General features: G+C 39.3%; 2 protein-coding genes across 5 annotated transcripts in view; one reads left to right on the forward strand and one right to left on the reverse strand.

Annotated features, from left to right (window-relative positions):
- The window catches only part of rhoq.S (ras homolog family member Q S homeolog), a 17704-nt gene extending 13073 nt beyond the window's left edge, over positions 1-4631 (forward strand). The window contains exons 4-5 of the mRNA XM_018265038.2: positions 515-610; positions 3625-4631. Of these exons, the coding sequence (XP_018120527.1) occupies positions 515-610; positions 3625-3780 (252 nt within the window). The 3' untranslated portion in view covers positions 3781-4631. The remainder of the gene's footprint in view (positions 1-514; positions 611-3624) is intronic.
- Positions 3853-14778, reverse strand: part of pigf.S (phosphatidylinositol glycan anchor biosynthesis class F S homeolog) — a 24898-nt gene continuing 13972 nt past the window's right edge. For all 4 annotated transcript variants that reach the window (XM_041564051.1, XM_018264535.2, NM_001095344.1 and 1 more), the window contains 1 exon segment: positions 3853-4196. In XM_041564051.1, coding sequence (XP_041419985.1) covers positions 4083-4196 — 114 coding nt within the window. In that variant the 3' untranslated portion in view covers positions 3853-4082.

The following is a 14778-nucleotide window of genomic DNA, read 5'->3' on the forward strand; positions in this document are numbered from 1 at the left end:
CAATTGGGAGTTTGCATAACAAACTAGAAGAGGCCCCCAGTCATAGAACATACACCTCTGTGCATTTGAGTCTAGAAGCATACAGAATGCACCCACATTTAAGGGGCCGATTCACTAACTTCGAGTGAAGGATTCGAAGGTAAAAAACTTCGAATTTCGAAGTTTTTTTTGGGCTACTTCGACCATCGAATGGGCTACTTCGACCTTCGACTACGACTTTGAAAAAGTCCCCATAGGCTTGGCTAACTTTTTTTGATCGCAGGATATTCCTTCGATCGTTGGATTAAAATCCTTTGCATTGTTCTTTTATCGTTCGATCGAAGGAATAATCCTTCGATCGTTCGCTCGTACTATCTGCGCTAAATCCTTCGACTTCAATATTCGAAGTCAAAGGATTTTAATTTCTAGTCGAATATCGAGGGTTAATTAACCCTCGATATTCGACCCATAGTGAATCGGCCCCTAAATGTTGAACAACAAACCTACATCTGTGTAACTTTTATATGATTTGCAGATCGACCTAAGAGATGATCCCAAAACCCTAGCAAAGCTGAACGATGTCAAGGAAAAGCCCATCAATGTAGAGCAAGGGCACAAATTAGCCAAAGAGGTAAAAGTCTTATTTCAACCAACTGCTTTCCTTCTCTGATTCTTTTACTTTCTTGTTATTGGATTTATTCAGAATGAGTGGTAACCCCCAGTGCATCGACGTTTGGGTGGGGGACAGTCTAAATAAGGTTTTCCACCTCAATCTCACATCGGAATATGTTCAACTGCTCTGAGCAGTCAAACTGCATTACATGATATGGTGTTTTACAGTTCAGCAGCAGTGCTGAGCTCTAACACCTTATTGACTCTTCAGGTTCCAGAAATCAACAAGCATTGCAAGTCACACTAGGCTTAAATGTGCCCCAGATTTATACCTACAATGTCATAACTTTGTCTTTTGAGTTAAAGGGGACCCGTCACCCAAAAAAAAAATTCCAAATCCTATTTTATCACATTAGTCAAGCAAAATGAACTTCAATTACACTATATAAATTATTTAAATCTTGTTTCCTTTAGTCTGGGAATTCATAATTATAACAAGCAGGAAGCAGCCATTTTGTGGACAGTGTTATTAAGGCAAGCCTTGCATCATCTCAGAATCTTGTTTGTGCACCAGAATGGGGGACCTGATGCCCATTCCCATGCCCTGGCTACACAATTAAACGGTAAAGAGAACGGGGGAATGTGTGGAGAGCAGTGACATGAAGGAAGTGCTGAATGGAAAGTGAAAGTAATTGTCTGCCCCGCCTCTATGCCACATAGAGGAGGGGCAGACAATATTTGATTGACAGCTGAGATTTTTAAATGAGCTTACAACAGCTATGAATGCTTTAATAAAAAATAGAAATTGGATTTCATGTTTAATTTGAAAAGGACTTTTATTATACAGATTTTTGTGTCTGGATGACAGGTCCACTTTAAGGTGGCCAAAGACGTAACAATTTCTTTCCATGAAAGATCGTTCGTTTCAATACACAAATATACAGGTAGATATACAGGTAAAAACAATAGAATTCTACCTGTATCTGACGATTCAGCACTAACAATGGCCGATGTTTGGGTGCCTTCAAAGGCACCCAATCAAAATTTTCCGTCCAGCCCGATCAACGAGCCGACTGATATCCAAGTCTTCTGCCGATATCGTTTAGCTCGTTTCCCATCATTCACACACTGAATATCATACGAAAATTAGTTTAGTACAATATTATATGTGCGTCTATGGCCACCTTTAGTCTCTTTTTTTATACATGATTAAAGGAAATGTAAACCCCTAAGTAAAACGCTTCAAAGCATTTTTTTTTTTTTACATTAATTTTTTTTCTAGTTTTCAGGATATTGGTCCTTTTTACACTGGTAATATTATTACTTTGGAACAACAGCGCCACCTGCTGTATTTCAAACGATTGGCTGCAGTTGGGAAAAAATGCGGTTAGTGAGAAAAGGAAAGATGGTTTAGCATAATCAAGTTCTATAACAATGGGCAATCTAACTGGCCTCTACAGGCACATCAATAGTACAATGAGGCCTCAGTACTTCCAACTGGCCCATATTTAGCCAGAATTATTTAACATTTTTTCTTGTGCTGCCCAGGGGCTTTAGTTACCCTCACCCTACAGTATCTTATAAGTTTGATGCTTTTACACCTACATTTATATTTTCTGTTATGCAGAGCTGCCTTTTTTTATGAACTCTCCTCTTTTGGTTAAATAGAGGAGCCTTTCTTATCTCAAGGACAAAGTCTCCCTCGCAGGCTTTTCCAGACAATTTACGTTTTATAGTAATTCCTTTCTGCAGTCACAAACACCGCTTTGCCCTATCCATAGCCATTTTCTTGTTCTTCACATCATCTACACACAATTGCTTTTCCATTTTAGCGGCACAGCAATCGCTGCAGAATAGACAAATGAACTGGCATTCCCTTGAAACACAGCACAGACATGCCAGCAACTAATAATCTTTAAGTAATGTTCGGGCAAGGGGTACCATGCCCATTTGGGTATATATTTGGGTTTTTTAATACTCACCTGCAAGAAAAGGCAAGCAATTACATTTTCTGTGTGCATGCATATAATTAAGAAAATGTGTTTGTTTGGCCTGTAGTCTCAATCCCAATGGATCAGTCAGCTGAATGACTAATATACAGTACGTGCTTAATTGCCAAGTTTAAATCAGTTAGCAACTCATTTTGTTCAATCTACAATCAGGCTAGGGCCACACTAGCTGAAATACGCTGGCTGATTTCCGTCCTGACAGAGGCAGTAGCCTCCTCTCTTTTCTGCATATAGAAGCTTTGGCATGAACAGACTTTGGCAGATTTCGGCTCATAATGCAGAGACTTGTGGTCCGCCGAGCTGGTTCGCACTGAAGCACTACTGAATGGTGGAACATAGCACCTAATTTTCTGCAATACTAACGTGGTAACATCATCAGCTCTTGTAGGTTATGCTTTCCAACGGGCTTTCATTTATATTGGTCTGCAGAGCCAAAACTAGGGGTAGACAGCAGAGGCAAAAGGGTGCACTTTACAAGCACTAAACTTATGCAAACGGTGGTAGAGAAATAGAGAAGAAAGTGGTTGTGATGAAAACAGTGAGCAAGGGGCACTAGCACAAGTAACGTGGTCTTGGGAGCAACTATTGGCTCCAGCTCTAGAGTTCAGTTGTGCTACTCAGACCTACAGATACTGCCACTCTGCTGAGCCCCCTAACCAATAAAAATGATTCTTTTGGGCTCTCAGCAAAGAAGGTATAGTTGCAGATAAGTTTTCTTCAGTAGCTTCCAATAAGAAGTTCCTCTATGGTAAACAATCACCAGACATAAAACATGTTGGATCATTAAGGATCTGAAAATAATATTAAGCGCAGAGGACATCTGCCTTTGGCTTCCTAGTGGAAAAGCATAGACTAAATCACATTAGGACTATAGGGTACCCACTTCCAAAAAAAAGGGTGATCAAGAGGTCTGAATCCATTCATTGACACACCTGTGCTCAGGTAGAATAAAAGAAAAAAAGAGTAATTCTTGCAAAACTATGATCGTAAAATATCTCCTTCTTCCTTCTCCTCCTCCTAACAGATCGGGGCATGCTGTTATGTCGAATGTTCTGCTTTGACACAAAAGGGACTAAAAGTGGTTTTTGATGAGTCCATTATTGCCATTCTGACACCAAAGAAGACAGCCATGAAAAAAAGGCTGGGATCGAGGTGTATAAACTGCTGTCTGATCACGTGAAACAAAATCCTACTTGACCTAGTCAACTGTGAGAGCACATGGTAAATGGTCCATTGCATTATACGCTTGTAACACCACAACAAAAAGCTTTTTATTGACCTACTTTTCAAACACAATGGGTTCCAACGTGGAAGGGAATGCAGACCAGTCCTCTGGTGAAGAAAACTTACAATTTCTCAGGGTTAAGTCTATTGAAGCAGGAACTGTGCCAGCCAGTAACACCACATGGATAAGCTGTAACATAGAACGAAGACTCTGAACCCTGGCTCACAGTCCTTTAAATAGGATGTATTGAGTTCTTGCTATCTGCTTTTGTAGGTGAGCCGCTTTCTATTCCAGTAGATCCACAGAGGAGCTATGAGAAGACCAACCACATACCCAATGGTAGCACCAAGTGAGCAGGAGATGGGCCACACCTGGGGGAAAAAAGGAAATAAAATGGAAAAGGCCCGACTTGCACAGACTTAGCTTTAATCCAATCGTTTTTTTGTTGTTTTTTTGCTGTAGATACAAATCTAATATCAGTAACAGCAGAAGCAAAGCAGGAATAAAAAACACACAATTAATGGTTGGAGAGTGGGCACAGAGAACTGAATGAAACCTATCGCTGAGTTTGGATGGATGGAACGATGGTTCTCGGGTGCCAAAGAGACATTTGCTGTCTAGGAAAGTTATGTTTTTATTTAGCAAGAGGCTTCCTGGAATGTGCACATGCCTTCTCTTTTATTGTGTGCCAAGCAGACCAGCAACCTAACTGGCACATTCCCTCCCAGAGATGATTGGAGAGAAAGGTTACGTTCATTTTAATATTTATTCAGGCATTTATTATAAAAAAAAAAAGGTTAACATTCTATTTGTAATATATTTTTATGGTTCACTTCAGTGTTACCAGCAGTCCTTGATTGCCCGGAGCATGCTGGGAAGTTTGGGTTCCTAAATTGGACACAAATGGATCCAAATGGATAACCTCTGGCAGGGATCTCCGGCTAACTGCCGTTGAACAACAATTCACAGTAGAATGGTAGATGTGTAACCCCCGCTAGATTTGTGTTTTAACTGTCCTTTTGTCTGCAAACGATCATTTTTGCGCCGGCAGGTTCACGCGATCGCATTTAGATGTTTCAAATCGGAAAGCCATGGCAGTGGTACAATTATAGCTCTAACAAGTGCAGCTTAAACCTGGACACTGTAGCAATGCACCAAAAATGAAAGCTTGTGCTTTTCTGCTGCAAACGTTACACTTGTTTCAAATAGAAAGAAAAGCTTTAAATTCGAAGAGGCCCATTTAGCAAAGGTCGAATTTCGAATTGATGGGAATTTTTTTTTTTAATTCAAATATGCCCACCATTAGGGATGCACCAAATCCAGGATTCGGTTCGGGATTTGGCCTTTTTCAGCAGGATTCGGATTCGGCCGAATCCTTCTGCCCGGCCGAACCAAATCCTAATTTGCATATGCAAATTATGAGCGTAGAGGGAAATCGCGTGACTTTTTGTCACAAAACAAGGAAGTAAAAATTGTTTTCCCCTTCCCACCCCTAATTTGCATATGCAAATTAGGACTCGGTTCTTTATTCGGCCGAAGCCTTTGTGAAGGATTCTGGGGTTCGGCCAAATCCAAAATAGTGGATTCGGTGCATAAGATAAGATTAGAATGTCTAATATTCAATCTAATGAGTCCGACCCAAAAATTTGAATAGTATTCGATTCGTATGAATCAAATTTTTCACCCGAAAAAAAACTTGGATGTCAAGAAGGCTATTAACATCTCCAAGGGCTCAACGGACCTCCATTGACTTGTACATTAACTCGGCAGGTTTTAAGCGGAGAATATTCAAAGTAGGACGGTTTCCGTGGTCAAATTTAAATTCAAATAGAGAGATTAAAATTCAAATGTGTAAATTTTGAAACTCGAATTTACTATTCGACCCTTGATAAATCTGCCCCTAAATAATATGCAAACAAGTACACCTGCCTTTGAATTAGTGTACATTGGAACCAGGCAAGTATCAAATCAGTAAAAGCTCCAGTGTGGTTACTGCATGAGCCAAGCATGCAGCCCAGTGATATCCATGGTCCAGTGCCAGTAGGGTAGCGGACTGAGCAGCCAGTGCAACAAAATGCACAAGCAGCACAATGTCTCCATGCAGCAGTTGCATGTTCTCTCTTTAGTTGCTAATAATTGAGAGGATGCTTATAAATGACATTGGGTTATTATCATCCAACATTAAATCAAGGCAGGGAAACAGAATACTATACTGATAACAACTTTGGGGCCTATGGGCTACACTAAAGCCGCTGAGGTGGCAGAACCCAGCAGCTGAAACGCAGGCAAATGCTGAGACGTATCAAATATTGCTTAGCCCTTCCTTTAAAAAAAATATAATAATGAAAGGAAAAAAGTAAATAGGCCCAGAGAATGCTCTGACATATTATGCGATAGAAATGAAATGACGGGAAATACAACACAAAGCAAATGGAACAAATATTTGTAGGTGAGGGATAAGCTTAAACAGGTCATTTATTCCTGTTTTCAACAAGATGGGCAAACAGAAAGTTTTGCTCATGTCCCATTGGAAAAGGACCACATTAACAAGTGGCTGATTAATTTGTCTGATCAGCTTGGGATGGCCCCATACATTACCCAATAAGTTTCCAACAGTTTATTTTGGCCTGTGTATGGCTAAAATATTTTTTAATTAAGAAAGCTCCCTGTATAATGAATTCCTCCTTATCTGTAAACCTAAAACACAGGCACATAGGAGGGAGCTTAAAGGAAAACTAAACCATAAAAATTTATATGGCTAAAAATGCAATATTTTCTATCCTTAACTTATTGCACCAGCCTAAAGTTTCAGCTTGTCAATAGCAGCAATGATCCTGGACTTCAAACTGGTCACAGGGGGCCACCTAAGCTCAGTGACAGCAGCACAGAGCATGTGCAGTGAATCAGTAGAAAAGAAGATGGGGAGCTACTGGGGCATCTTTTGAGACACAGATCTTTACTGCTAAAGGGCTGCGGTTGCCTTGGGCTGGTACAGAAGCACAAAACATAATGTACAACATTTCTAGCTACTTCTTTAGTTAAGCTTTAGTTCTCCTTTAATAGCTCTATTTAAACAACCTTCCTCTATGATCTTGATAGTAATAAAATGTTTTATTAGAAAAATAGTTTTTATTTAAATGTGTATATTTCAATTTTAAGGCAGTCATACAAGGGCCTGCTAGTATCTAATCCCACAGCCTGTTGAATAATTGGAGATTGTCTGATTTTACCATCTGTTTGGAAGGCTAAATAACATGGATCTGTATGTTTGGATGTAGCCTGAACCACCTTGTAGGAATGGAAATGAGAAAAATGAGAAAGCCCAATCCACCCTACAGAATGAGACGATGGAAGCCCAAATTGCCTGACCAAATCTGGGCAGTCATAGGCAGCTTAAGATCCAATAAGATAAAGTGGCCAGACAATGTGGTACATACACACGTTTTATCAAGGAGATGGCTTGGTGGGGCCCACTGGATGGCTGACCATGTACACGAGTGCTGGATCAAATCCTGCTGCTTATGTGCCGACTCTCGCTTCTATATTTAGTATAATTGCTATTTTCATATCTTTACACTATGCTTTAGAGCTTTTTATAATGCAACAGTTTTAAATAACACGAACAAGGAAGGGGGGGCTCGGGAAACTACCAGTTCTTCAGATGTGAAGTACAACTCCCAACATATGCCAACTAGATATATACTAAGGGCTCTTACAGATGAGCGGTTTTACCTGCGCTCGGGTTTCATGCGTTCAGCCGCAGGGGAGCGCAGGAGTAGATGAACTGATTCTTTTCAATGTGGCTGTACTCACACCGACACATGTAAGCGCCGAACGCAGGTTGGGACGCAGCATGTTGCATTTTACCTGCGTTCGGCGCGTACATGCGTCTGTGTGAGTACAGCCACATTGAAAAGAATCAGTGAATCTACTCCTGCGCTCCCATACGGCGGAACACAGGTTAAAAACGCTCATCTGTAAGAGCCTAAGGGTGTCTATCCTGCACCCATTCTCACCCACCTGGGCCTGATTTAGAGGAGAGGAACCCTGGAAACACGGAGGTTCTCATCTCAGGTGAGATACATAAAGCAAAGAGGCCCAGCCTGCAATTCCACCAGCTGCTGTGGTTTATTGGGTGAACGTCTCCTTTAAACCCTGTATGCTAGTGTCTATATTTAACATTTTCACATGTGTTAATGCCAACATGAAGAAGCCACTGAGCTGTGTTGGTTATATCTTGCAAGTTCCAGCTGGTTTGTAAGTCAGTTCAGCGAATGTAAGGTAAAAGGTACAGCTCCCCCATGGGAACAGATCTATAGTGTAGACTGGAGAATGTTACATTTATATGGAATTTCTTTATATATATATATATATATATATATATATATATATATATATATATATATATATATATATATATATATATATATATATATATATATATATATATATATATATGCATAGAATGGACCAGCACACCGTTTTCTTCAATCAAACGTGTTTATTCAATACACACTGTGCATCCTTGATTGAATAAACACGTTTGATTGAAGAAAACGGTGTGCTGGTCCATTCTATGCATGTATAAAGACTTTGACCGAGCACTCGGCCTGGAGAAAAAAGTGGACAGAGTGCAGGTGTTTGTACTATAATATATATATATATATATATATATATATATATATATATATATATATATATATATATATATATATATATATATATATATATATATATATATATATATTATATATATATATATATATATATATATATATATATATATATATATATATACCTTCCCCCAACTGGCTTTTTTTGCATTTTCGCACGCCTGCATGTTCTCACTATTACTAGGTTTTCCAAGTAGACAGAGGAAGAACGTAGCTTGTGCTCAAACGACTTTAAAAAACATTATTGCATTTTTAAAATTGCTTTTTGGGGTTCTTTTTTTTTTAGAGGGTGCTCTCTAACATATCTCAGTGTCAACACTTGTGAAAGAGTGAACCATGTTGGTTCATCATGTAAACACAATAATTCTGCTCAGCAGATTAGCAGGAGATGCCATAGAGCTTGTCCTGTAAATTCACATCTAGCTCTGCTTATAAAGGCAAACAGGAATACTATGTGGTGTATAGAAGCAGAGAAGCAATGTTCAGAGCACTCCAGAAGCTAAATTCCCCCTAGAAAATGGGATCTAAATGCTCTACAGAGCACTTTAACTTAAAAGGGAAGTTTTATATAAGCTTCAACATACTGAAATAATACGTTTTCTAAATATAATCAATTAAAAATTGTGTAACGTTTGTGAAATAAACAAGTTCTCTTCATGCAGGAGTTGGGTGTCAGATAGTCACTGACAGTTAGATCCAATATATCTTATAGGGGGGCTCCTTTTGCCTGGAAAATGTATTAGAGCTCACTCTATTCAAATCACCAGACATCATGTCTCTCTACATGCAGAATTTGTGAAAAAGGCAGTTATTTTGTTAGATTTTGTTTATACTGGAATCAGTTATTTAAATGAGCTCTAATACATCTGCAAGGAAAGGGAGCCCCCCCCCTTTAAGATATTGGATCTAATTGTCAATGAATATGACTCCCAACTCCTGCATGAAGAGAGAATGAAGAGAGGGATAGTGAAGATAAACTTGATTATTTCAGAAACAGTGCAGAACATTTAATTGATTGTATTTAGTAAGTTTCTTATTTCAGTATGATGAAGCTTATATTACATTTTAATTTTCCCTGATATTTCCCCTTTAAAGAAAAATGCCTTTTCCGTTCATGTACCTAGAACTGGGAAGGGTTAAACCTCTTCCTTTCAGCATAGAACATATTAACCGACCTAAGCCTGCTCTCCTGCTGTCAGTTATCTGACATGACCCCGTTCTTTCCCTAGATTTCACAATCAATCCATAGTACAAGGGGAAAAGTAGGTCATGTCATACCACAAAGTGCACAATTCCAGGGGTGCCTGACTGGGTTTGTTCCATAACATGCCTAAATAAGCCTTGCTAGCAGAGTAAAGGGTTTTAATAAAGATTGGCAATTAAAAATATAAGTCACTTGTTTTAACAGACGAGGGCCACACATGGCACCTGCCTAGTAGCAGCACATTAAGGGGCAGGTTTATTAAGGGTACAATTGAAAATTCGAATTTTCTAATTTTTTATGGTCAAAACTCTCAAATTCGACTAGGGAATTATCCAAACTCGAATTGACTTTTTTTTTTTTTTTTTTTAAAAAAAACTCTAATTTGATTTTCTAGATTTATCATACTCTGAGAAGAATTCAATTTGACTACCAGTATTTGCCAAATTACTGTATATGTCAATGGGAGAGGTCCAGGGATCAATTTGGAGTTGTTTGTAGCCTTTCTGAGAAAAAAATTGTATCGAGTTTTTGATTCCAGTTTTCAAGTCAGTAAAATTTTCTGAGTTTTACATATTCGATCTTAAAGGGGGAACCAAAATTTGATAAAGAGGCCCCACATAACACAGAAACTCCTAATATACCAGTCACAGTTACATGTTTCTTCCAAAAGCATTAATAAATGCCATTTTCTATGCTGAAATCCAGCTGTTTAACAGTTCTTCTCTTTCTACATCATTTGAAATCCTGGCAGGGAAGGAGGGACTAAAACACTGATGTTACAAATTGTAACAACTTCTCCACAGCTTACAGACAGCATGCAGGAACTACATAGCCCACAATGCATTGCACTGTGATGTTCCATTCCTTATTGAAATCACATGTGCAGGGAATTGTGGGGTTTGGAGGAAGCAGGCTGACAGATGGCTGCTGATACAAAGTAACAGTAGTCAGTCAGCTCAGCAAAGTAGTCAGACAGATCAGCAGGAGAGCAGGGGGCAAGGCTTAGGGAACTGTTCCAAAGCATTAAAAATCATGAAAAGTCTGCATATTTTTTAATTGATGTATACTGCAAAGTTGCTTGAAATTATGTTTACTTTTTAAGTTATGTTTTTGTGGAGTTTCCCTTTAATAATAACTAGTCGAATATTCTAATTTCGAGTCAAATCCAATTCACGCGAGTTAAAAAAAATCTCACATGAATTTGAAATTCGACCCTTGAAAAATGTGGCTTTAAGAATGCCACAGCCCTGGCGTGTGTTTCACCAGTTTTGCACCGGAGAGATGTTTGTGGAATGAGGTTATTTGGGCAAGGTTACAGCTTTTCCCTTAGCCCGTATCAATGCTTTAATTAATGTATTCATGTTTTGTGCTGACTCTTCAACCTTGGGCAGTGCCTCTGCACAACACTTATCATGCCAATGTGCCTCAAACTTTTTCTGGAGTGGCTGCATCTTATAATGGGCATTTATTTGCGATGCCTCATAAATCTGTTGTGTTGCTCTTGCCCTTTGGAATGTCCTCTGGAATGCTGAACACCAGTCATTAAAAATATTGCCAGATGCCATAAGCGCATCGCCAGAAGTCAAAATTTGCTGTGTCTTTTCTTTATCAATCTTCTTCCGCACTTCAAGGGGACAAGTCTAATCAGGTTATTACAGTTGGACATACACACAGGCTACTAAAAGCTGCTCTCTCGGCCCCTCCATACCAAGGCAACAGCTTATTAGCCCTTGTATGAGCTCCGGGCTGCTCAACCATTATCTATTGTGCAGGTTTAAAATTGCATTGGGTTTAAGATTGATTGTAATGTTGATGTGGTCCTCATTAGAATCTGATAGGTCCAAGCAGGATTAACAATAGAAGTGTGGGTCGACTAGTGTCTAGCAGTAAACTGTGGAGATTTTTTTTAATGTGTTATATGGACACTCAAGGGACTCCTTAAAGTGACCTTAGACATGGGTCTTTAGGTACCTATACGGAAATGAGGTTCATGTCTACCGCCACCTTTAGATTTCTTTCAAATGACATAAAAATGGTGCAAAAATAACATTTTAAACACCACTTTCCCCCAACATTTTAAAAATGGAGAAAAGCTCAGTATAACTATCTAATTTAAGTAATCCTAAAACAACTGGACTTTCACTACTCATCCGAGCAGCTTCTTCAGTTCAACTCTTCCCCACTCATCCGAGTAGCTTCTTCAGTTCAACTCTTCCCCATGCTCAGTATAAAGCTCCCCATAGACGCAACGATTTTTCTTGCCGAACGACCGATTTTAGGGAAGCCCCGACCGATCCTTCGAAATTATCGTGCGGTTAGTGGGATTCGCAACGATCGTACATCTTACGAATTTTTCGGCCGACATCTGTCAGGAAATTGATCGGCCAGGTCGAAAAATCTTTGTCGGTCCCAGTGCAATCTATCTATGTTTGCAGGGCCAAGCAGGCAGCTCCCCTTTGTTTACCTGGCAAATTGGTCTTTTTAGTTGATGGTAAATTCGTACGATCGTTCTGAGAAGATCGTGGTCTCACCATCAGGATCTGATCTTTTAAAAATCTCAACATCTATGGCCATTTTAACTCTTCCCGATGTGTCGGAACAATTCTGAAATAATCTGTTTTGCTTTGGTTCACTCAATCTTCATTTCACACCTCCTGTAGGTGTCCCATTGGTTATAAATTAGCATATCAATAGGGATTAGCATCTAATAGTCAAGGCGCAAGTTTCTGTCTAACCCTATAGGCGTAAAGGCCTCATTAACAAAAAAGTCAGCAATATAAAGTCCAACAATAAACAAAATATCTTATTTCAGCCTTAGCCATCAGTAACCCACCAGTAACCCACAAGATTAACCAGGCTTGGTCTCTGGGGAAAAAAAAACACCGGCAATTTATCCAACTGGTTATCAGGCCCCCAGGTCTCTATAAATTCAGCTGGTGAAACAATACAGGGCAGCTCTCCTGTGCAGCTAGGGTTGCCACCTGGCCTGTATTTCACCGGCCTGGCCGGTAAATTTGATGTTTGATGCCAATGTTATTAATAGAAAAAACAAAAGAATATAGGAAGGCCGGTATTTTTTTTTCCAGAAAAAGTGGCAACCTAATGTGCAGCTCCTACTCACTCTCTGCACACTTGCTGCTCAGTCCCTTGGCTGCCCAGCCCACACCTCTGGCTGGTTAACCCTCTGGTGTTTCTTAAAGGGATCACTCTTCACTGGACGACTCAGAACCTAAAGACAGGGAGCACATATCTGCCATACACGATATATCCCCTCCGGCTTGTACAGCCCTTATATCTTGTTACAGAAGTGGAATAACACAAACATGTAGGTAGATTTAGAAAGCCCAGGAAAAATTATATATAATTTTCCTATGTAAAATAACCCCTTCCCCCTGAAATTCCAATTTGATATCGGACGGACAGGTTTAGTAAGCGTTAAAGACAAATTCAGAAGAAATGTCTTTAAAATGTTGTGTGAAAGACAAAATCTGAAAACGGTCTGTTTAAAAGATAAGTTCACAAAAGTGGAGATAGAGGTTTGTGAATTTGGTGGGAAATCCAACATTTCTATGAATTCCCCCCAATATGGCTTTCTAAGCGTTTCCTTTTCTGTATGCCCCTCTTGTCCTATATCCACCCACTGCTCCTTCCCTAAATTCTGCACCCTCTCTACTTCTTCCTTGCTTAACAAAAAGGGCAGTTATTGCTAGCTTACAGGAAGAACTAGGTTACTAGTGATGGGTGCAGCAGAAAATGTTCAATCTCCACTTTCTTGCTTGCCAAGCTCAATAATTCCCCAAAGTTTTTCTCCATGATATTACCTTTTAATTTAATTGCAACATACTGTAAACAGTGATGGTTTATTTAAATACTGGAAATAATCTTGTTCCTTTTCTCTTATCCTGCACCCAGATCTACCCAATGTGAGCGTGCACTCTCTCTCTCTCATAGATAGAAGGATATAAATCTTGTTTATCTTTTGCTGTTGCTACAACAGTGACATTTTTTTTTATTCATGCAAATAAGAGAAAAGGGAAGCAAAACTGTTGCTCTGAAATACAGAAGGGATGACAAACCTTGACTATTTGTAGAGTTTCTATTTAATTTAATACAGTAAAGCATGGATTGCATATCAAATTCCTATACATCTAATTTGGAACTACCATGGTGCCGGTAGCAGTATCTATTTGTGGCAGTTACAGATATGCTTCCAATTTCAATATAAATTAAAGGAATGCTCTGTGCATATACAAAGATTCACCCTTTACACTTACAACTGGGACTACTAATTTGAGGATGGTAAACAAGCTGGAACGGTTAGTTTACCTCTTGATAAACTTTCAGTATGCTAAGCAGTTTTCTTAGCAACTTTTCAATTGGTCTTAATAGTTTTTGCCACATTTTGGATTTCCCATGTGCCATTGGGTTGACATGAGCACGAAAAAAAACAAAACATGTAGTTTTCGTTTCCACGCCAAAAGTGTGACATGTCGCTAGAAGTAAAGGTGGCCATAGACGTTAAGACTTTTCTCTCCTTAACGACCGATTTTAGTGCAATCTGACAAATCAGTCAAATTATCATGAGTGGGCACCGAACGATCAGTCAGAAAATCGATTGGTCAGGTTAGAAGATTTTCATTGTTCACAGTGAAATGTATCCATTGACCAATTGTCAATGTTTTCCTTGCTTCAACTAGACAATATCGCTTGAAATAGTCTTTTTTGTTGATGGACAAATCGTACAATTAAAACGATCGTTTTAAGATAAGCTTGGTTACCATAACAAAAAGATCTTTTAAAAATGTTAAGCTCCCCATAGGCGCGACGATTCTTCTTGCCGAACAACCGATTTTAGAGAAGCCCGACCAATCCTTCGAAATTATCGTGCGGTTAGTGGTATTCAAACGATCGTACATCTTACGATTTTTCGGCCGACATCTGTCCAGAAATTGATCGGCCAGGTCAAAAAATCTTTGTCGGTGCAATCTATCTATGTTTGCAGGGCCAAGCAGGCAGCTTTCCTGGCAAATTGGTCTTTTTATTTGATGGTAAATTCGTACGATCGTTCTGAGAAGA

The sequence above is a fragment of the Xenopus laevis genome, chromosome 5S, assembly GCF_017654675.1.
Source record: "Xenopus laevis strain J_2021 chromosome 5S, Xenopus_laevis_v10.1, whole genome shotgun sequence".
Lineage (NCBI taxonomy): Eukaryota > Metazoa > Chordata > Amphibia > Anura > Pipidae > Xenopus > Xenopus laevis.